This window comes from Phocoena phocoena, chromosome 2 (genome assembly GCF_963924675.1).
Source record: "Phocoena phocoena chromosome 2, mPhoPho1.1, whole genome shotgun sequence".
NCBI classification, from domain to species: Eukaryota; Metazoa; Chordata; class Mammalia; order Artiodactyla; family Phocoenidae; genus Phocoena; species Phocoena phocoena.
Genome location: NC_089220.1, coordinates 91,239,013 through 91,258,598, shown reverse-complemented (window position 1 = coordinate 91,258,598; position 19,586 = coordinate 91,239,013). Strand labels below are relative to the sequence as shown.

The 19,586-nt window shown below is 40.3% G+C and overlaps 1 protein-coding gene across 2 annotated transcripts in view; it reads left to right on the top strand.

Annotated features, from left to right (window-relative positions):
- The window catches only part of FBN1 (fibrillin 1), a 254,837-nt gene that overhangs the window by 33,333 nt on the left and 201,918 nt on the right, over positions 1-19,586 (top strand). For both annotated transcript variants that reach the window (XM_065872970.1, XM_065872969.1), the window contains 4 exons: positions 3,253-3,335; positions 5,366-5,464; positions 15,014-15,109; positions 18,933-19,028. In XM_065872970.1, coding sequence (XP_065729042.1) covers positions 3,253-3,335; positions 5,366-5,464; positions 15,014-15,109; positions 18,933-19,028 — 374 coding nt within the window. The remainder of the gene's footprint in view (positions 1-3,252; positions 3,336-5,365; positions 5,465-15,013; positions 15,110-18,932; positions 19,029-19,586) is intronic.

Genomic DNA, 19,586 nt, shown 5'->3' with positions numbered 1-19,586 from the left:
ATCAGAAAATCTATAAAACAACAAATGTTGGAGAGGGTGTGGAGTAAAGGGAACCATCTTGCACTGTTGGTGGGAATGTAAATTGATACAGCCACTATGGAGAACAGTATGGAGGTTCCATTAAAAACTAAAAATAGAATTAGCATATTACCCAGCAATCCAACTACTTCGCATATACCCAGAGAAAACCATAATTCAAAAAGACACATCCACCCAAATGTTCATTGCAGTACTATTTACAATAGCTAGGACATGGAAGCAACCTAAATGCTATCGACAGACGAATGGATAAAGAAGATGTGGTACATATATACAATGGAATATTACTCAGCCATAAAAAAGAATGAAATCTGGTAATTTGTAGAGACGTGGATGGATCTAGAGACTGTCATACAGAGTGAAGTTAAGTCAGAAAGAGAAAAACGAATATCATATATTAACACATACATGTGGAATCTAGAAAAATGGTACAGATGAACCGGTTTGCAGGGCAGAAATTGAGACACAGATGTAGGGAACAAACGTATGGACACCAAGGGGGGAAAACCGCGGTGGGGTGGGGATGGTGGTGTGCTGCATTGGGAGATTGGGATTGACATGTATACACTGATGTGTATAAAATTGATGACTAATAAGGATCTCCCGTATAAAAAAACCGGTAAAATAAAATTAAAGAAAAATAAATAAATAAAGGATGATGATCAAAGTATAACAGCACATATTTAAGAAATTAACAGGTAAAGATGGGCATTAATTGAGAAAACAAAAGAACTCTCTACTTCCCCAGATCCTCATCTCTTAAGGCAACCAGTTTTAATCATCTCTGTTTTTAGTTCTTCTCACATTTATCCCCATGACACCATGTTCTGTGTTTGTACTTCTATGTCTAGATTTAAATAGTACCTATTGGCTTCTTGCCATGAAAGATGGGGACATAGCTCACTTAGATCTATACCTTTTACTCTGTCTTCTCCTTCTAATTTTTAAAATAATTATAGAATGACTTTTAGCCATTCTATAATCATTTTGTACTTATAAACATTATATATCTAAACCTCTATTTCTTGGATCAATTGCTTTATTTCTCTCCACACCTTTCTTTCCAACTCATTTCTTGATTTATGATACATAAAGGTTTAAAATATTTACATTTTGTTTTGTAACCATTGTAAATTGTAACATCTTTCATGTTTTGTCTGTAGGTTGATTCTAAAGGTTGAGGAAACAATAAAGAATGTCTATATTATTGTGATTTTTCATGTACCTTGGAAAATCTTTTGAATATCTTGCTTTGCAGGACTGTTAGGACTGATCCTGGACTCTTTTTCTTAGCTTTTTTACCCTGCTATATGTGTTGTTACTCCATAAATACACTCCTTGTCAGACAATATATCCTGATTTTTGTCTGAAAAACATAGTTACTCCAACAGCAGACACCCTACAAAGGCTTAGGGATCCTCTGAAGTTATTCCAGGGTTTGATTTGGGGTTGGACTGAATCCAGTGGAGTTGTTGTAATGGGCTGTTGGTGGGGAAGGTTTGAGGTGGTTGACTTTGGCCTGGATTGTCATTTTAGATTGAGGGAACTTTTATGAAGCTTGGGTGTCCTCCTGCCCCAGCCTTCTACCCTATCTTTTCCTCTCACTCCCCTTTCTAAGATTCTGAGTTGCCCTAGGAAGTTCTGGGCACTCTGAACTGAAGCTTGGGGCACTGCTTTGTCACGGGAGGGAAAAAGAATTGAGAGGCTTAGAATTCCTAATAAAGTCTTTCTCTCTTCCTTAATCTCTTATGGTTCTTATGCTGCTGTGTGTTTTCATTGTCCTTTTCATATGTAAGCTTTTCATGTTCATTATTTCATCTGATACACACACACACACACACACACACACACACACACACACACACACTGTGGACAAGGCAGACATTTCATTATCCCAGTTGTAGAGAAATAAAATAAGGCTCAGAGAGGTCCTAACGTCATGCACATATTAAGCCTCTATCCAATCATTTTCTGTCTAGCCTTGGAGAAGCCTTGGGCTGTTGGGTATGGATTTGGGGCCCTCTCCCTGGCTTCTCCATCCTTCTTCCTATTTCTTTTTCTGACCTCAGCATCAGTTGGTCTGAAGTGTACATTTTTCCCTGCAGAGTATTCCAGGTTCTCTGGGGCTGTAAAGAGAGTACAGGACAGGGCAAAGACTTTACCTCACTTCCCAATACTGCATTTGGTTAAAGTAGTGAGTTCAGAGGAAATGCAGGAGGGTTCTGTGCATATACAGGTATGCATTTTAGCTCTGCAGTTGTTCTTAAAGGCTTATATTTATGGGACTACAGTATTTATACCAGCAAGCCTTGGAATAGCTCCTAGTTTGTGAAATTGATTGCAAAACCTTTGACCTGCCTTATCAGCCCCTGAACTCGAGGAACTGGCATCAAGGTTTAAGCCCTCAGATGTGGCAAAATGAAATGAATGAATGGTTTCTTTTGGGTCTCTGTGTGTTATACCCTCTGCCTTTAGTTTCCAGTGTAAAATGTGTTAGATCTTTACCCAGTTGCTCCCTTAAATTGTTAAATAGGATCATTTGGATCCTGAATGTATCATGAATGGAGGCTTTGCTCCAAGACATGTGATGAACTGTAAACAAGGAAGCCAGAGTGACATTGGCTTTCTTTTCCTGTAACTGCTGGTATCAACTATGTTTCCAAATTTTGGCTAAAGAAATATTTACATGTTTTGGCTTTTTTTTTTTTTTCTGACTAATGTCAGAGTGTGCATTCCTGTAATTCTGGTGAAAGGAAGAATGTGGTCACATTTTACAGGGTAGCTGGGCCATAGGAAAAAATATACACAACTTCAATGAATAGAAATATAAAACCTTACATTCAGTAGATTTTATGATGACTTTTCTTAACTAGATTGGTACATTTATTGTTTGAACTAGTCTCATATGGCTCCATAACTTTTTATATCTGTGCATTGTGATAGAAAGTGCTGCATTTTTTTCCTGTGGTTTTTATTTTCCTGATGTGCTGTATGCATAGGTGATATTAAGCATATCCGTATTGGTATCATTGTGTTAAAATGTCCCAAACTACTAAGCCAGCATTGAGTCCCATGAGTTTACTTTTCTTGTCTGCAAAGGTTCATACTGTTCTAATAACTCAGGAATTTTTTCCTTTTATTTGGTCATATATTCTTTTTTTAAAAAAAAAGTATGGAATTCTCGTGATTGAATTTTTTTTGTTTTTGTTTCAGACCTAATGTCTGTGGATCACGTTATAATGCTTACTGTTGCCCTGGATGGAAGACCTTACCTGGTGGAAATCAGTGTATTGTCCGTAAGTAAATAGTCTGTCATTTTTCATGTTCTTGTTTTGTTGTTTTGGTTGCATGGTGATTCTTTGTATTCAGTCTTTTGTAACTGCATACCATTAATATGTCTATAGCAGAGCCTTCCAGCTCTAAGATTTTCCTACTTTCTCTGAATCCAGCTTGGGAAATATATTAACTTGGTCAAACCACTGTTATACTTTAACTCAATGACTTCCTTTAGAATGTTTCTGAGATAGAGGGAATAGAGCCACAGGGATACTTTGATCAAGGTTTCATGTCATGGCATACCTTGTGCCTGGCTGCATAGACTATGTAATCACTTTGATGGGGTTTTGAAAAACAGTTTATCATTGCTGCTTTCCTTACTGTAATTTCTAACTGTGTTGGCCACCCACAAGCCCACCCAAACCTTGTATGTTGAATTTCGGTGATCGAGGCTAAAAGCAGACCTAACTCTTAGACAAAGGGGAGAGAAAGCAGATAGAGCATCATATGAGGATGAGTGAAAAGACTAGGGGAAGAACTCAGATGGTACCAGAGATTCCTCTACCGACTCTGCTTCTGTGGCAAAGCCCCAGATTCTCATCGTACCCCACAAATGTTGAGCGACAAATTGCATGCAAGACAAGGAGCTATTTAATGGCGATACTAAGTCAAGTTAGTTATGGCATCTGTCCTCCATGAACTTTTACAGTTATCATACCTGTGAAATAATTTTTGTTTTTAGAAAACTCCATTTGCATAATGGGAAATTTAGAACTGAAAGGACACTTAAGGAATTACTTCACCCCCCCTTCTTTTTTGGCCAAGAGTGGTCTGTAGAGAAGAAGAGATTATTTCAAACAGCATTCTCTTGGTGACCTGAAAAAGTTAATCCCTTTCTCAATTCTTGATTTTAACTAAAAGCAGTTTATTCATTTGGCACATTGTGGTTTACTTCAAGATCAAAACTGACTCACTAAGAGAGGGATATAATGGTATTTGGAGTTTTCTAAATGAACTTGACAACAAAACCCTTTCCCTAGTGTTCTACAGAATCTCTGAGAAATGCTGACTTCAGGTATTAAATAAATGTTTGTAGGATCCTTTGACAGCTTATTTCTTAATAGTTTTCAACCTCCATCCTAGGCTCTTCTGATGTTTCAATGCACTGTCTATCAAGGGTATTATTTTTGGCCTTGTACATTTCATTTGCCCTTGCAAGTTTGTTCAGGAGTTTGAAGGAAAGGATCAAGCCTTATGATTATGAAAAGTAGTAACCAAATCTTGGTCTTCTGTTAAATATAAATCATTTACCATTTGAACTTATTCTTTAGTCCAATAGCAGAGCATTTGGTACAAGTATGATATTAGTCTCTGGGTGGCATGAAAATGTTAATAATTCTCTAAAAGATGAATGGCTTCCTGACTGTAGGATCAGTACTACCGAAGTGGATTCACACGTCTTCTCTCAGACTTTGGATGTAATTCACAACAGGACTAAATGTAGGATACAAGTTGCTCCATAGATCATATGTTCTCGACTGGCAGGGTCTTATCTAAGGAAGTAGTCTTAGCAGGGCACAGTATTTTTATAAAACTTAGTAAACTTTAAGCATTTATAATAAAATAGGCTCCCAAGAATACTGCTACAATTTTTATATTATTACATCTTAAAGTTAGCATAAAAACAATGTGTGTGTGTGTGTGTGTGTACACACACACACACACACACACACAGGATTTTTGTTTATTTTATTTTCCCTTTATAGGATATCTTGGGTTTTTGACAGATTGAGAGCTGTGGAATAAGCAAAGAGAGCATGGAGAACCACTGATACGGATAAGGGAGTTGCCGAATCTTATAGCCAGGGTTTATTTAGTCCAACAGATTTGTTTTATAAATGAATAAATCTGAAGCCTAAGGTCACATAGGTCATGATGGCAAAGTTAACAAGGAACCTGATAGGCCAGGTTTCCTCACTGGAGGATTGGGGCCCTGTAAATCACCGTGCTCTGAAGCCATGTGCTAACAGACCTCTGGTTTTGTTCACAGCCATTTGCCGGCATTCCTGTGGGGATGGATTTTGTTCTAGGCCAAATATGTGCACTTGCCCATCTGGTCAGATAGCTCCTTCCTGTGGTTCCAGATCCAGTGAGTATAACATGTCATTATATATAATATTATTTTATGTGGTTATGCCCTATTTTCTCCTAAATTTGCTTTTGGCTTTTCTCTTGCCTGCAATACATTTTTTTTCACTAGAACATCTGCCTTCTCTGTTCTGCCCAAAATACTTGGAATGGCTTTCCTCAATCTGGGCTCTCATTTCCCTTCACTTTTTATAGGGAAATTACCTATGGGAAATAGTTACTATGAATAATATAAAGATTATGGCTTCCTTCTGTGTAGGTAGCACCTTATTCATTTTTGTATCTCCAGTGTAAACACCATAAAAGATGCTCAATGAAATGATTGTTTAATGAACATTTTTTGGCTCAAGAAAACTAAGCATTCTTCCTTGTGGTACTGAAATATGAATCTGATTAAACACTTTTTACAACTTGAGACCACTGCTTTTGCAAGAAGAAAATGGAAGGAGTCATCATGGCAGTTTATTGGGGATGATTTATCATGAAGCACAAACATATTTTCCCTTTCAGAATTTTACTACTTTGTTCATTCTGTTTATTATTCAGAGACTTTGCTTGCTTGTTCTATTGGTTTTTGTTTTGAAATGCAGGGTGCTCAGCAGTGAGTTAGGGGAAATGTAGGGCTTGGGAAGGAGGTGAGTCATTGGTTGTTAAAAAAGTTGAAGTTCATGTCTCTATAAATAACCCCTCAACACCTTGACCATCACCAAGGCAAAAACTTAGGTTCCTTTTCCATTTCCCATTTCTGATGGGAAAATACACTCCTCTTACAGTGTGTTCTGGTTTTGACAAGGTTTTAAGGAGAGTATTGTGGAATAAGCGCATTCTCTTTCATCGATTGCAAGTAGAGACTTCCGCGGGGTCAAGATACATTACCTGTTAAGAGTCCTCACATTTAACCGTGGCTCTCATGAACCAATTAACAGGACGGGGCAAGTAGTGCAGGGTAGCAGACCCTCTTGGTGCCCACTCACATCCCTTGGCATTCATAGGTGACACAAGTGACTCTGCCTGGGAGCTCTGTAACATTTTTCTGGCCACAGAGCATGTAGGACAAGCTGGAAGGCTGAGGGGATTAATTAAAAGCACCTTTTAACCAATGACAAATGGAGAGTGTTGGATAAGTGCCCATGCTTCCTTGCCTCTCCTTTTGCATAACTGCAAGGTGTGTTATGCACTGTCTTCTGAAGTTCCCTAGTGGGATTGAGCCCTAGTTGCTCACAGTAGGAATAGGCTTGATAATGTACTTCATAGGCTTTCTTTCACTTTCCCAGTCTCTTACCAGTGTTTCCTGAAATTACTTCTAAAATAAACTACTCACATTTGAATTATTGTCTCAGAATTTGCTTCTGGTGGAAACCAAACAGAGATAGTCTAGCACTAAATACAGACAGTTGTAGGTTGGGATAGAAACTCCCCCTTGGGCTGGGACTCATTTACTTATTGCAATGGGTGTAGCATGTTCTTACTTGATCTCAGCTTGGTTTTCAATGTGTGTCCTCCAAGCAAGGGTAGGTTAGTTCTACGTATCAGGAGCACTTGAGCTGGAGGAATATCAAGAGGTAGAGAGCTCAGCTGGCAGTACTTTGGGGAACATGTCGGATGTCTCCATCTCCATCAGGATGACCTCCAGGCTGCCTCTGAGGAGTGAGAGCCTCAGGGTGGGGAAGGAGTCTACATATCAAGTTGGGAATAGAACCATCTCTCAGATTGGTTCTTGAACCAACCAACAACACTGCACTCCACTGGGGGAAGAAAATATTGCCAGATGGCAAAACCGGGTATCCAGCTGGAAAGGTCTTTGATGATAGTGTGAGCTGCTAATGATTTAATCAAGTAAAAATCATGAGATGTGGAGAAAGGATGTTAACAAGATCAGAGGGAAAAGCTGTGGTCCTAGTAGACTTTAAGCTAGCAGTGACATGGGAGGAATATAGTGGTATGGTCTTGTGGGCCAGGTTAGGGTAGAGGCTGAAGTTCAAGACCTGTGGGTGGTGCTCTCTGAGATGGTTTGGGTTCATCTACGGTACTTGGACATTGGACAAAGCCCCCAAGTAGCTGGTGGGTGAGAGTGGTGTGAGAGGGAAGATATGGTTTCATCAGGGTTTTTGAGGCATTTGGAGCCTTTAAAATCGTTGGCTTGGACTCTACCTGAACTAATAATGTCCAGACAGCTTGCACAACTAAAGATGGCAGAATGTTTTAAATGAAGGGTAGCTGGGGATGTTCAGAATTCATTTCTGATCTTTTTAAGTGATGTTCTAGGGAACAGCTCTGCCGTCCTATAGAACTTCCTGCCCATGGTGTGGTAGACAAATTTGGATAGATCCCTTTGCTAACTGCCCTGCTAACAGAAGAATAATCCAACTCAGTGAAATGTTTGCATTCACTACCTGTGGTTCTGCTAAGAGGGAGTCAATATCATTTTATCAGTATTTCCTATAAGAAACTTTATACTTTTTATGTGATGGAGTCAAGGAGGTCTGGGCAAGTTGTAGGACCTCTGAGGCCATAGCCTTCTCATTTGAAAATATAAAGAATGAAAGGAGGGTTTTTCTTTCAGGTTATTTTCAACTTGTGTCTTGTGACTTTTAAAATAGGAAATGATCTCTTAGTGGCCTGAATGAGAGATCGCATTTCCAGAAAGTCCAAATTGCCAGCCAGTGATTCCTTTGGACACCAGGAAGTTGTGGCTTCCTTTAACCTATCGGGAGCCTTGCTGCCAGTCATTGAGGCACCAGGGCAAAAAGAGGATTGGCTAGACAGGGTCAGAGCGGGTTTTCTAGACTTTAACTCCAGGTCTATTAGGACAGCTCTCTACTGTCTCAGTCTCTGAGACCAGAGATGGATCCTGAGCAACCCTAATTCTCAAAAAGACCTGTCATGGGTGATCCATGAATTCACTCAAACTCTCCTTAAATATATAGAAATATAAAATAGATTATCTTCTTAAATAATATACAGTATGTTGTTATAAAAGGTGCTCCCTAAATTTCACATTTTAGACTTTGGAGATCAATTTTATGCTCATCCTGTTTTATTTTTTATGTTCTTAAAAAGGATTTAAAAATTAAACTTGTTATTTTGAGATAATTGTAGATTCACATTCAATCGTAAGAAGTGCTGTGTAGAGATCCTGGGTACCTTCTATCCAGTTGTCCCCATGTTAACATCTTGTGAGACTATCGTGCAGGATATTGACACGGATACAGTCTAGATACAGAACATTACCATCACCACCAGATCCTTCACGTTACTCTCATATTCATTTCCTCCTGCTTCTCCTTAATCCTGACCACCACTCACCTGTTGTCTATTTCTATAATGTTGTCATTTCAAGAATGTTGTATAAATGGAACCACACAGTATGTAACCTTTCAGGACTGGCTTTTTGCACTCAGCATAATCCTCTGGAAATTCATCCTATTGTTGTTGTATATATCAGTAGTTTGTTCCCTTTTATTGCTGAGTAGTATTACACACTATGGATGTAACACAGTTTCCTTAGCCACTCACCCATTGAAAGACATATGAGCTCTTTCTAGTTTCTTTGATTTTCAAACAAAGCTGCTATGAGCATTTATGTACAGGTCTTTGTGTGAACGTAAGTCTTTATTTCTCTGGGATAAGCGTCCAGAACCGCAATTGCTGGGTTGTACTGTAGTTGCATATTTAGCTTTTCTAGAAACTGCAGCTGTTTTTGGAGTGGCTGTACCATTTTACATTCTCACCAGCAGTACATGCATGACCCAGTTTCTCTGCATTTTTACCAGCTTTTGGGGTTGCCACTGTTTTAAATTTTAGCTATTCTGATAGATATATAGTAATTACATCATTGTAGTTTTAATTTGCATTTTTCTACTGGCTTATGATGTTTAACATCTTTTCCTGTGTTTATTTGTCACCTGTATATATCTTCTTTTTGTTGTTGTTTTGAATTTTATTTTATTTTTTTATACAGCAGGCTCTTATTAGTTATCTATTTTATACATACTAGTGTATACATGTCAATCCCAGTCTCCCAATTCATCCCACCACCACCCCCCTCCTGCCACTTTCCCCCCTTGGTGTCCATACGTTTGTTCTCTACATCTGTGTCTCTATTTCTGCCCTGCAAACCAGTTCATCTGTACCATTTTTTCACCTGTATATGTCTTCTTAAGTGAAATGTCTCTTCACATCTTTTGCCTAATTGGATTCTTAACTATTTTACTGTTTATATAATTTAAACACTAGCTCTTTGTCAGATATGTGATTTGCAAACATTTTCTCCCACTCTGTAGCTTGCCTTCTCATCTTCTAACAGAGCAAAACTTTTAAAATTTAACTCCAATTTATCAATTTTTCCTTTAATGGAAAAAAATCACGCTTTTGGTTTCAAGTCCAGGAACTCTTTGCCTAGCCCTAGATCCTGAACATTTTCTCCATTTTTTTCTAAAAGTTATAGAGTTTTACATTTACATCTGTGATCCATGTTGAGGTACTTTTCTTATGAGGTGTGAGGTTGAGGTCTAGGTGTAGTTGATACCTGTGGATGTCTAATTGCTCCAACACCATTTATTTCTGAAAAGGCTATCCTTTGTCCATTGAATTACTTCTGCATTTTTGTCAAAAATCAGTTGGGCATATTTGTGTAGATCTACTTCTGGGTTCTCTGTTCTATTCCATTGATCCATTTGTCTGTCCCTTCTCCTATACGATACAGTCTTGATTACTGCAGCTATGTGGTAAGTCTTGAAAATTGAGTAGACTAATTTCCTCCCACTTTATTCTTCTTCTTAAAAATTGTGATTCTAGTTCCTTTGCCTTTCCGTATAAATTTTAGACTCATCTTGTCTGTATCTACAAAAAAAATCTTTCTAGGATTTCGATAGGAATTGCTTTAAACCTGTGTGTCAGTTTGGTGAGTGTTGGCATCTTTACAATTTGGAACCCCTTTTAGTTGGATAAAATTTTATCCTTTTTAATTCACTTCAGTTTAGTTAGAATTTGGGGTGCTGCTACTCCCAACATGAATCCAAGCTCTAAGGGTGTAAGAAGGCCAGGGGAACAATTGTAGAGCAGTGTGTTAGTGAGTGTGAGTGAATGTACTGCAACCACGTGCTGAAAGTGTGAGAACACTCAAAGGATGGGAAGGTGGCACTGCAGCTAGTCTGGAAGAAGTGACCTTGGAATGAGCTCTTTGCTTTCTAGTTAGCCCTCTATGGAAGTGCCTTTATCACTGCTATCCTATAACTTGTCTTTCTCTGGACCATTTGCAGCTCTGCTAGGTTTTTTGTTTTGATTTGAGATACTTTAGTGAAGTTGCTCTTCTAAGGCACCATAGATTATTTATGCACTTAAGGAAAATGTCATTGCAGTTATCTCTCCCAGTGAAAATTATTTCTATCCTGCAGTGACTCTGGTTGCCCCTATGGACTGTTGTCTCAGGTGTCAAGTCCAGAAGTTAGTCTAGCTGTTTAATTTGCCTTGTACTTTTCCTAGTGCCTACCTTAAAATCACATGTTGCCATACAGATACTTAGTTGCAAATTGTTCCCAGTGTTCTTTCTTCCCCTTGTGTCTGCCAAGATAATGGAAGTTTTTAGAATCAGTCCCAAGCTGATACATCCCAAAGAAAATCATTACCTGAGAGGTATTTAGACCCAAGTGCCAGCCCTGCATCTCTCTTGTTCCAGTAGCGTGTTTACGTCACTCTCTTTTGGTTGGTTATTTTAAGAATTAACTTGTGCTGGGCTATAATCCAAAGAAAGTTTCTTCTACTCTTTCTGATACCTGGCAAATGGAGGGCATTCAGTAAATATTTGTTGAATGATTGAAATGACTGACTGACATCTTCTGGAATGAACATAAAATTTGTTTGGGACTCTATGTGGATACAGGTTGATGGCAACATTTTCTGTTACTTCTAGGATGTTGAGCCTTCTCGAAACCCTTTGAGGCTGTCTGCCCATCTTGGAGGAGAAGTTCTTCTCAGGGCCAGCTGCACGTGGTAGCATAGACCTGTACACTGACACTTAAACTCCCCTAGTATTTTCAGTTTTTGGTAAAATCTTAACACAGATTGAGTTTAGGAATCTATTCTAACTTGAGGTATTTAGAGGATCATATGGGTTCAAGTGAAGCCCGTATTTTTTCAGTTGGCTTTTTTTAGCGACATAGAACATGGTCTCCTAATTGCCAGACATCTGGAATTCTTTGTCACATCAGAGTAAATTTAGAATATGCATCAATGGCAGGACTCAATCAACAATAAAACCAGTGTGTATATATATATACTCTCTAAACTGTTTCTGCTGTGTAGTGAAGCTACAGATCTAGTTCCTTTATTTCCCCACAGAAATCCTGAGTGATCACTCCCACCTTTAAGGAAATACTCTTTCCCCTGCAGATCTAAGACTCACAAAGAATGCGAATTTGGTAAACATGATCGTGGCAAAGCAGGAGATTAAGATGCTGTTATCTGTCGATGAGCTTTCCACCTCTGGCCCAAGGAGACATGGTACATTGGTTTATTTCGACCACTGGACTAACCATGCCTTACTGTTTCACAAGTCTGACCAAGTGCTTTTATTTTCTAAAGGAGAAAGAATAGTTTATGCTGGAAAAACTTCACCTGAAAGACAGTGTAGGAAAAAGTGTAACAGCATATCAGGGAGGTTTTTATGATATTACATTTAAATGTAAGCTTACCATTCTTCCCAGAAAGAAGAATTCATTCTCTTTTTCAATTTGAACAAGTAATGTAAAGTCACTATTTAAACTACCGTTAGCTTTTTTATCTCAAAGTAGCTAAATGGCTTTGTTGCTCATGTGGGAATGGAAATTAGCTCTTGGCATGAACCACTTTAATTGAAATCAGTTTGTGGGTTGAGTTCCTATGCTCCTTGACAGATGACATCATTTCCTGTGCTTTTCCCAACCCTCACTGTTTTGCTAAGATAGGATGAAGCTAAGTGTAACTTCAGATTTTAAAGCAACTGTACACCTTTTCCTGACCTACTTAGAATATTATCCAAATTTTTCATCAAATCATTTCTTTTGTATACTTGTAAATAGTTTTTTAGTTAAAAAAGCATTTTGGCTGAGACGTTTTAATAGAAACCATAGGAGCCTAAAATAACTGTTTTAATCAGTTTTCTGGGTTGGTTGATTTTTTTTTTTTTTACATCTTTATTGGAGTATAATTGCTTTACAATGGTGTGTTAGTTTCTGCTTTATAATAAAGGAGTTATTTCTGCTTTTATATATGGGGAAACAAAGATAAATATATATATATATATTTTTTTGGGGGGGGGTACGTGGGCCTCTCACTGTTGTGGCCTCTCCCGTTGCGGAGCACAGGCTCCGGACGCGCAGGCTCAGCGGCCATGGCTCACAGGCCCAGCCGCTTCGTGGCACGTGGGATCTTCCCGGACCAGGGCACGAACCTGTGTCCCCTGCATCGGCAGGTGGACTCTCAACCACTGCGCCACCAGGGAAGCCCTGTGATAAAAATATTTTTAATAGCGACCTATTGAGTGCAGTCTCAGTGTTTGAGCATAGCTTTTGGTGTCATTATCATGGAGCATGAATTAAGTAAACAGAAATTAATTTAGCAACGTTTTATACAGCACCTGTATACAGGCAAGGGATGCTCTGAGCACTTATGGGGATATAATTAATAATCATGACTCTTCCCACTCCCCACTCTCGTGATGCCTTTAGACAAATGTGCTGGGGATAGGAGAAATAACTTTAAAAAAAGTGTGATTATATAACATATATTTCCAGAGAGAATTATTAAGTACTCTGGAGTCAGAACAAAGAGGGCTAGTATCTAGTGGGGGAGGGAGGAGAGAACAGAAATCAGAAAAGATCAAAGGAAAGAACAGACGTTTGCAGTGGGTCTAGGAGATAGGTAGGATTTCAGTATTTGGTGAGAACTGTGTGTGTGTTATATGTTAGGGGTTGGGGCAAAGGGACAAAGTGACAGTTTAAAGAGGAGATTCGTGAAGAGACTAGCACAAAGTACCGGGCATTTGGTACGGCACTCAGGAATATTTGTTGAGTGAGTGAGTGACTGATAAAGTGCATTGGGGACTGAGTCATAGAATGTATTAGGAGTAGGCAAAGCAGCCCTGATAGGCTCACGGGAGGGCTTTGCATGTGAGATGGAGGGGTTCTTAATAGAGCGGACGTAGGGAGTCTTTGATGGTGTTTCAGGAAGTATGTGACATGTTCTCGAAAAGGTGCCTCACTTTCAACCTGACTTAGCTCTTCAGTACTGTCTGAGGGCATAGTAAGTATTGGGTTCTGGCACCTTCCTTCTCCCTGTTGTCATGCTGAGATTTGTGTAGCACTTGACGCAAATGGCCCTTTCTCCTGAAGTCAGCAGCCTCTTTGGGATTCTGAACTGAGCATCCTACCAAGGGGTACTGAAGAAGGTGGCTGCTGGGAGGAGTCTCCTCTCTGCTCTTGGGAGAAGATTTGGACCCTGTGCTCCAAGAAGGCTTTGCATAAGAGCAAGCATAAGCAGCTGATTTCTGCTCTTACACAGAAGAAGGACTTTTCGTCCCCTGATGTGAAATTGTTGAGCCCTTTTCTCTAGGGATTTACTCCCCCAGCTTGGAGGACAGGGAGGGGTGAGCCAAATTTCCATGCCCAATCCTGGCCTCCTTGTATAGGGATGTGTCAACAATGATTAATTCGATCAAGCCTTTCATCTTCTCCGAGTAAGGTAGTTGACTGTTTCTAGAGGACTAAGGAGCAGCCTGGGATTTTGAGAGTGCCTGAATTACTGAAGCAGAGGCAGCAGAGCCCTGAAGGTGCCGGAGCCCACACCACGCTGTCATTCTCTCTCCGAGGCGTCTTTCACTCCAGCTCCTTCTAGCGCCTCATCGTCTCAGTCTAAGTCAGCCCGCCTGCCCGTGGTCTTCCTGCTCTGGGTGCTGAAGCTCTCACACTTCTGTAGGGGACGGTGTGATAAAGAGTGGGTTTTAAACACTGTGGGTCTTAGTTGGTTTAACGTTACAGTTTAAACCAGCAGCTCCTTCTGAGCCGAGTCCAGCTGTCTCCGTTATCAAGCAGTCTTGTTATTAAATGCCGTTGTAGGTATTTTTTTCCCTTCTTTTCGCTGCCTCCAAATTTTCTTTTACCAACATTTCTTGGAATTTGTCACCCTGAATGTTTTCCTGCCCACCTACCTGGGACTCCGCATCTTTTAACAAGAAAATTATTGCCGTAGCAATCTTGTCTGGTCCCTCAAGGCACTATTTTCTTGTTGGTGTAAATTAGAGAAATGACATTGAGTGATAAGTTCTGCTAAATTAGAGAAGTCATTGAGCATTATAAAAGTAATTATCGAAGAAACAATTACGTTGCATTGTAAATGATTTTATGCGCACAAAATGACGTTTAGCATTGTCAATTGGGTTATTTCTGCATAAATATATGGATCTTGATAAACCATTTTATTTTCTCTTCACTGCGGATCAACTCGTGTGAACTGTTGCTATCTATGTGCTTAAATTGCAAAAATAAATCCGTTTTTTTTTTTTTTCCTTTTCAAGTCCAACACTGTAACATTCGCTGCATGAATGGAGGTAGCTGCAGTGATGATCACTGTCTGTGCCAGAAAGGATACGTAGGGACTCACTGTGGACAACGTAAGTAAACCGTAGTTAGAAATATTCTAGATGTTAATCTATAGAGGCAAAGAGAATACAGAGATAAGTGCTGGTGGATTTTCTTTGATTTCCTGGGACATGGCATTTTTAGAGATGTGCAGTGACTCTTACAGATGAACAGATCACTTACCCAACGCACATAGTACCAAATTTCTGACTGGAACCTTGGAAATGGGTGGTTTGATTCATTTTTCTTTCATTTACCTCCACTACCCTGCTTACCTCATCTCTGATTTACACACCCAAGAATTCTTGTTCACTCCAGATGTATGCCTTCCATTTGATGGCTCAACATCTCCACCATCTCTTGGATTTTCAATAAGCATCTCCAATAAAGTATTTCAAAACGCAACTTCGTCTTTCTCCCCAAACATGTTCTTTTCTCTTGACTCTTGATGTCCGTATCTCTCTAGTTTCCCAAGCTAGATTCTGCTCTTACAGTATGTATCACACTGCTGGCCAGTGTGTTTGTTCATTCATGAACACTGTTGATTGTGTGTCTACTCTGTATCAGCCCCTGTGCTTTGCAGAGATGAAAATTCCTCTAAAAGAGCTCACTTTTTATTACACTAAGAAGAATATATATACCCTGCAGAAAATTTAGAAAAGTTTAAAAATATAAAATTTTCTACAATCCTGCCATTCCAGATATTACCTTTTAGTCTTTTAATGCATATTTGGTACGTGAGATCCATTGTATGCATAATTTTTCATATAACTTTTTTACTTAATATTTTATTAGAAGTATATTTCATTTCTTGAACATTTAAAAATACATTTTAATAGTTGCATAATACTCCATTATATATAGGCTTTACTGTTTATTTACTGAATTGTTAATGATCAGCATTTATTCATGTTGTTTCCAATTTTTGCCATTGTATATGTATTTGCTATGATGAATAATGGTATTATAAGTAAATCAAAGTTTATGTAATACCCTCCTGACTGTCTATACACTGCAATATAGTAAGAATGACGATTGAGTCTTTGGCAGCCCACAGCAGTAGCATGGAGGGAGGAGAGGTAGGACAGCCTCCCCAGTGTGGGAGACCCTTGAGCTGAGTCTTAAGGGGTGGGTAGGAGTTCCCTTGTCAGATGATGGGAGGTGGGCCTTTTAGGCAGCCGGCACAGCATAAGCCAAAGCAGCAGAACATGACGTACATAGCATGGGAGGTCAGGCTTTGGCGTTGCTAGGACTTAAGTGCTGAGGGAGGTGATGGGAAGGAAGCTAAGGTCAGAATGGAAGCCATGGGCTATTGGAGTGACTTTACGCATACCGTTTTTTCACTCAAAGTAGAGCCAGGGAAGGGGAGTGAGAAGACAACGACCAACAACATTCATCTGTTGAGTATTTACTCAGTTTACTATATGCTAGACACATGTTCAAACTCTTTACACGTATTAACTCATAACAACAGCCCTTTGAGGTAGAGGCCTTTTTTACCCTCTACGAAATGAAAAACCTGGGGCAGCAACTCGTCTAAGGCTGTACAGGGAGTAATCAGCAGAGTTGGGATTTGAACCCAAGCAGTCTAACTTCACAGCCCTGCATTTAATGCTATGAAATACTGGCCTATACACTTCACTTACAGTGGTTTACAATGAGAAAGACCACTGTGGCCAGAGTAGAGTGGGAAGAAACAGAAGCAGGAAGAATAGTACTAAGGCTATGGCTAGAGAGATGGTGGGATGGGGATGGATTCAAAGGCATTTTCAGAAAGGGAATCAGAAGGAGCCGCTGTGTGCATCTTCTGTTTCCTTTGATGCTTCCAGAGGGAGTAGAGCCCAAAACCCAGTGCACGACAGGCACTCAGGTAACACCAGTAGAATTAGAAAACCTTTCCTAGACTTCAGTTTCCTAATCTGTAAAATGGGAGGGTTGGCTTAGGCAATCTCAAAATTTCTTTTCTGCTTAAACCTCTTCATTCTCTCCTAACTGTAAATTAAGAAGCAAATTAGAACAATGAATATACATAAACTTCTCTAATTTTGTGATGATCAATGGACTACTGCTATAATTTTTGGCTATAAGGGTTTGTCTGAGTTCAAGTGCACTGATCCCAGTGGATGCTGAGACAGAATTAGATGCACAAGAGATTTATTGGGGGAAAAGCCTATGAAGAATCAAAGGGGGGGGCTTCCCTGGTGGCGCAGTGGTTGAGAGTCCGCCTGCCGATGCAGGGGACACGGGTTCGTGCCCCGGTCCGGGAAGATCCCACATGCCGCGGAGCGGCTAGGCCCGTGAGCCATGGCCGCTGAGCCTGCGCATCCGGAGCCTGTGCTCCGCAACGGGAGAGGCCACAGCAGTGAGACGCCCGTGTACCACAAAAAAAAAAAAAAAAAAAAAAGAATCAAAGGGAAAGAAAGCAGGAGTCAGGACAGAGGACCTTCAGACCATGATGCAGGTCACACCCCTGGGCAAGGAGACAGGGAAGGAAAGACTCTCACGATTGTATAGAAGGAGCCTCAGACTATAGTGCAACTTCATGAAAGCCTTGGTCAGGCTGATAGGGAGCCTAGAATAAAGATTGCCCCTCAGAATAGTTTCATGATGAGCAGAAACGTCCAGTCTCCACCATGCTTAGTCATTGGGTGGTAGCAGCCAGGAGAGTGTGCCCTTGGCATGAACATAGTAGCGGATCTGAAGGTGTAGCAGCTTCAGGCTGTCGGCCAACTAAGCTCCTCACTGTAGGTTTTCTTGGAGGGAGATCTGAATGGCTCAACTCCATGACTGCCACAGGGGTACAGGAAAAATGTGTGGGAAATATATGAAGGAGGAATTAATTTAAATGGAGGTGTTAGGGAAGCCTCATGGAGGAGTGAGGTTTGAGCTGGGCTTTGAGGAGTGGGAGGGACTGGCAAATTTGGCAGGGGCAGCCTACCACCTGTGGATTAAGATGCCTAGAAAGAGGCCATGCATAAGTGAGTTGCAGGAAGTTGTACGGAGAAGAGTTACTCAGGGCATGAGCTGTCAGATCTTATTTTAATGCCTTTCTCTTTTTTTTGTGGTACACGGGCCTCTCACTGTTGTGGCCTCTCCCGTTGTGGAGCACAGGCTCCGGACGCACAGCCTCAGTGGCCATGGCTCACGGGCCCAGCCGCTCCGCGGCATGTGGGATCTTCCCGGACCAGGGCACGAACCCGTGTCCCCTGTATCGGCAGGCGGACTCTCAACCACTGCGCCACCAGGGAAGCCCTTAATGCCTTTCTTGACAAGTAAAAAGTCCCCCCCTCAAGGATCTCTGGACTTATCTTACCAATATTTTCCAGAGATTCTCTTATAACATTCAATTGGGTCTTTATTATGGTGCATAAATTACTGAATGTCAGTATTCATGTTTTGTCATTGGCAATTAATAGAGTGATTTAACATGCTGCATTTCTGTAAGGATGAAAGTAGAGAGGCCAGTGTTTTCCCTCATGAGAACCCTCTGGAAATTAAACATAAATCATAAGAAGAGAGTCAGGTTGCCAAAATGCAGTTCTTATCAATCAGGGGTATCTCTTAGAAACCACCATTTTAGGTGCGGAACTGAAAGCATTGCTCACATGCTTCCCAGGATGAAACTGCCAGCATTAACACAGGTACATACTCACCTATTCCAGGTAGTTTTACCTGAGTTGACTGAGGAACATCCGGGGAACTGGAACTGTACAGTAACTGTTTAAAACAAATACCAGGGTGATTATTTAGTGTTTTTATTGTTGTCCTTTCAGGGGACAGTAAATGTTACTTTATTAGCATCTACTATCAGATGAAGCCCGTCAGCCTCTCAACTCCTGTCTCCTTATTTTACAGCTGTCTGTGAAAGTGGCTGTCTCAACGGAGGCAGGTGCGTGGCCCCAAATCGCTGTGCATGCACTTACGGCTTTACTGGACCCCAGTGTGAAAGAGGTAATTTTTTTTAATGTATCGGTGTAAAGGTGTTCTAGTGGCTAAAGCTATGATTGATGTCAACATGCATTGGGTTCTTGCGGCTGCTTCGTAAATTTTGCTGAGCTTTGAGGGGGTTTCTGAATTGTCACTGGGAAGGTTCCTAGGATGACAAGACAATGGCCCTAAGTCTATGCATGTTATTCAGTAATTCTTGCCAGTGGACTGCGGGACTCAGTAGTGAGCCTATGCATAAGTACCAGTTGGCATCAAGATAAAAAGAGGAAAATTTTCCATAGAGTAAGGATTGAGCTCATTATTATCCTAGTAAATTAGGGAGGTGGCTCCAAATAAAACATCTGTATGGCAAGGGGGAAAATCCAGAATGAAACAAAAATTGCACCTAAAGGTCTATTAGGACCTATTGGCTGTAGTGGTATACAAGCTCGGCATTTAAAGTTCACTAGAAATACTGATTGCTGAGAAACAGTGCTTTCACACCTGTAGTTTATTCACTACTCACTGCTGCCCACTGACATGTGTATAATCATCATCACTTTTCTGTCTGAGAAGATCAAG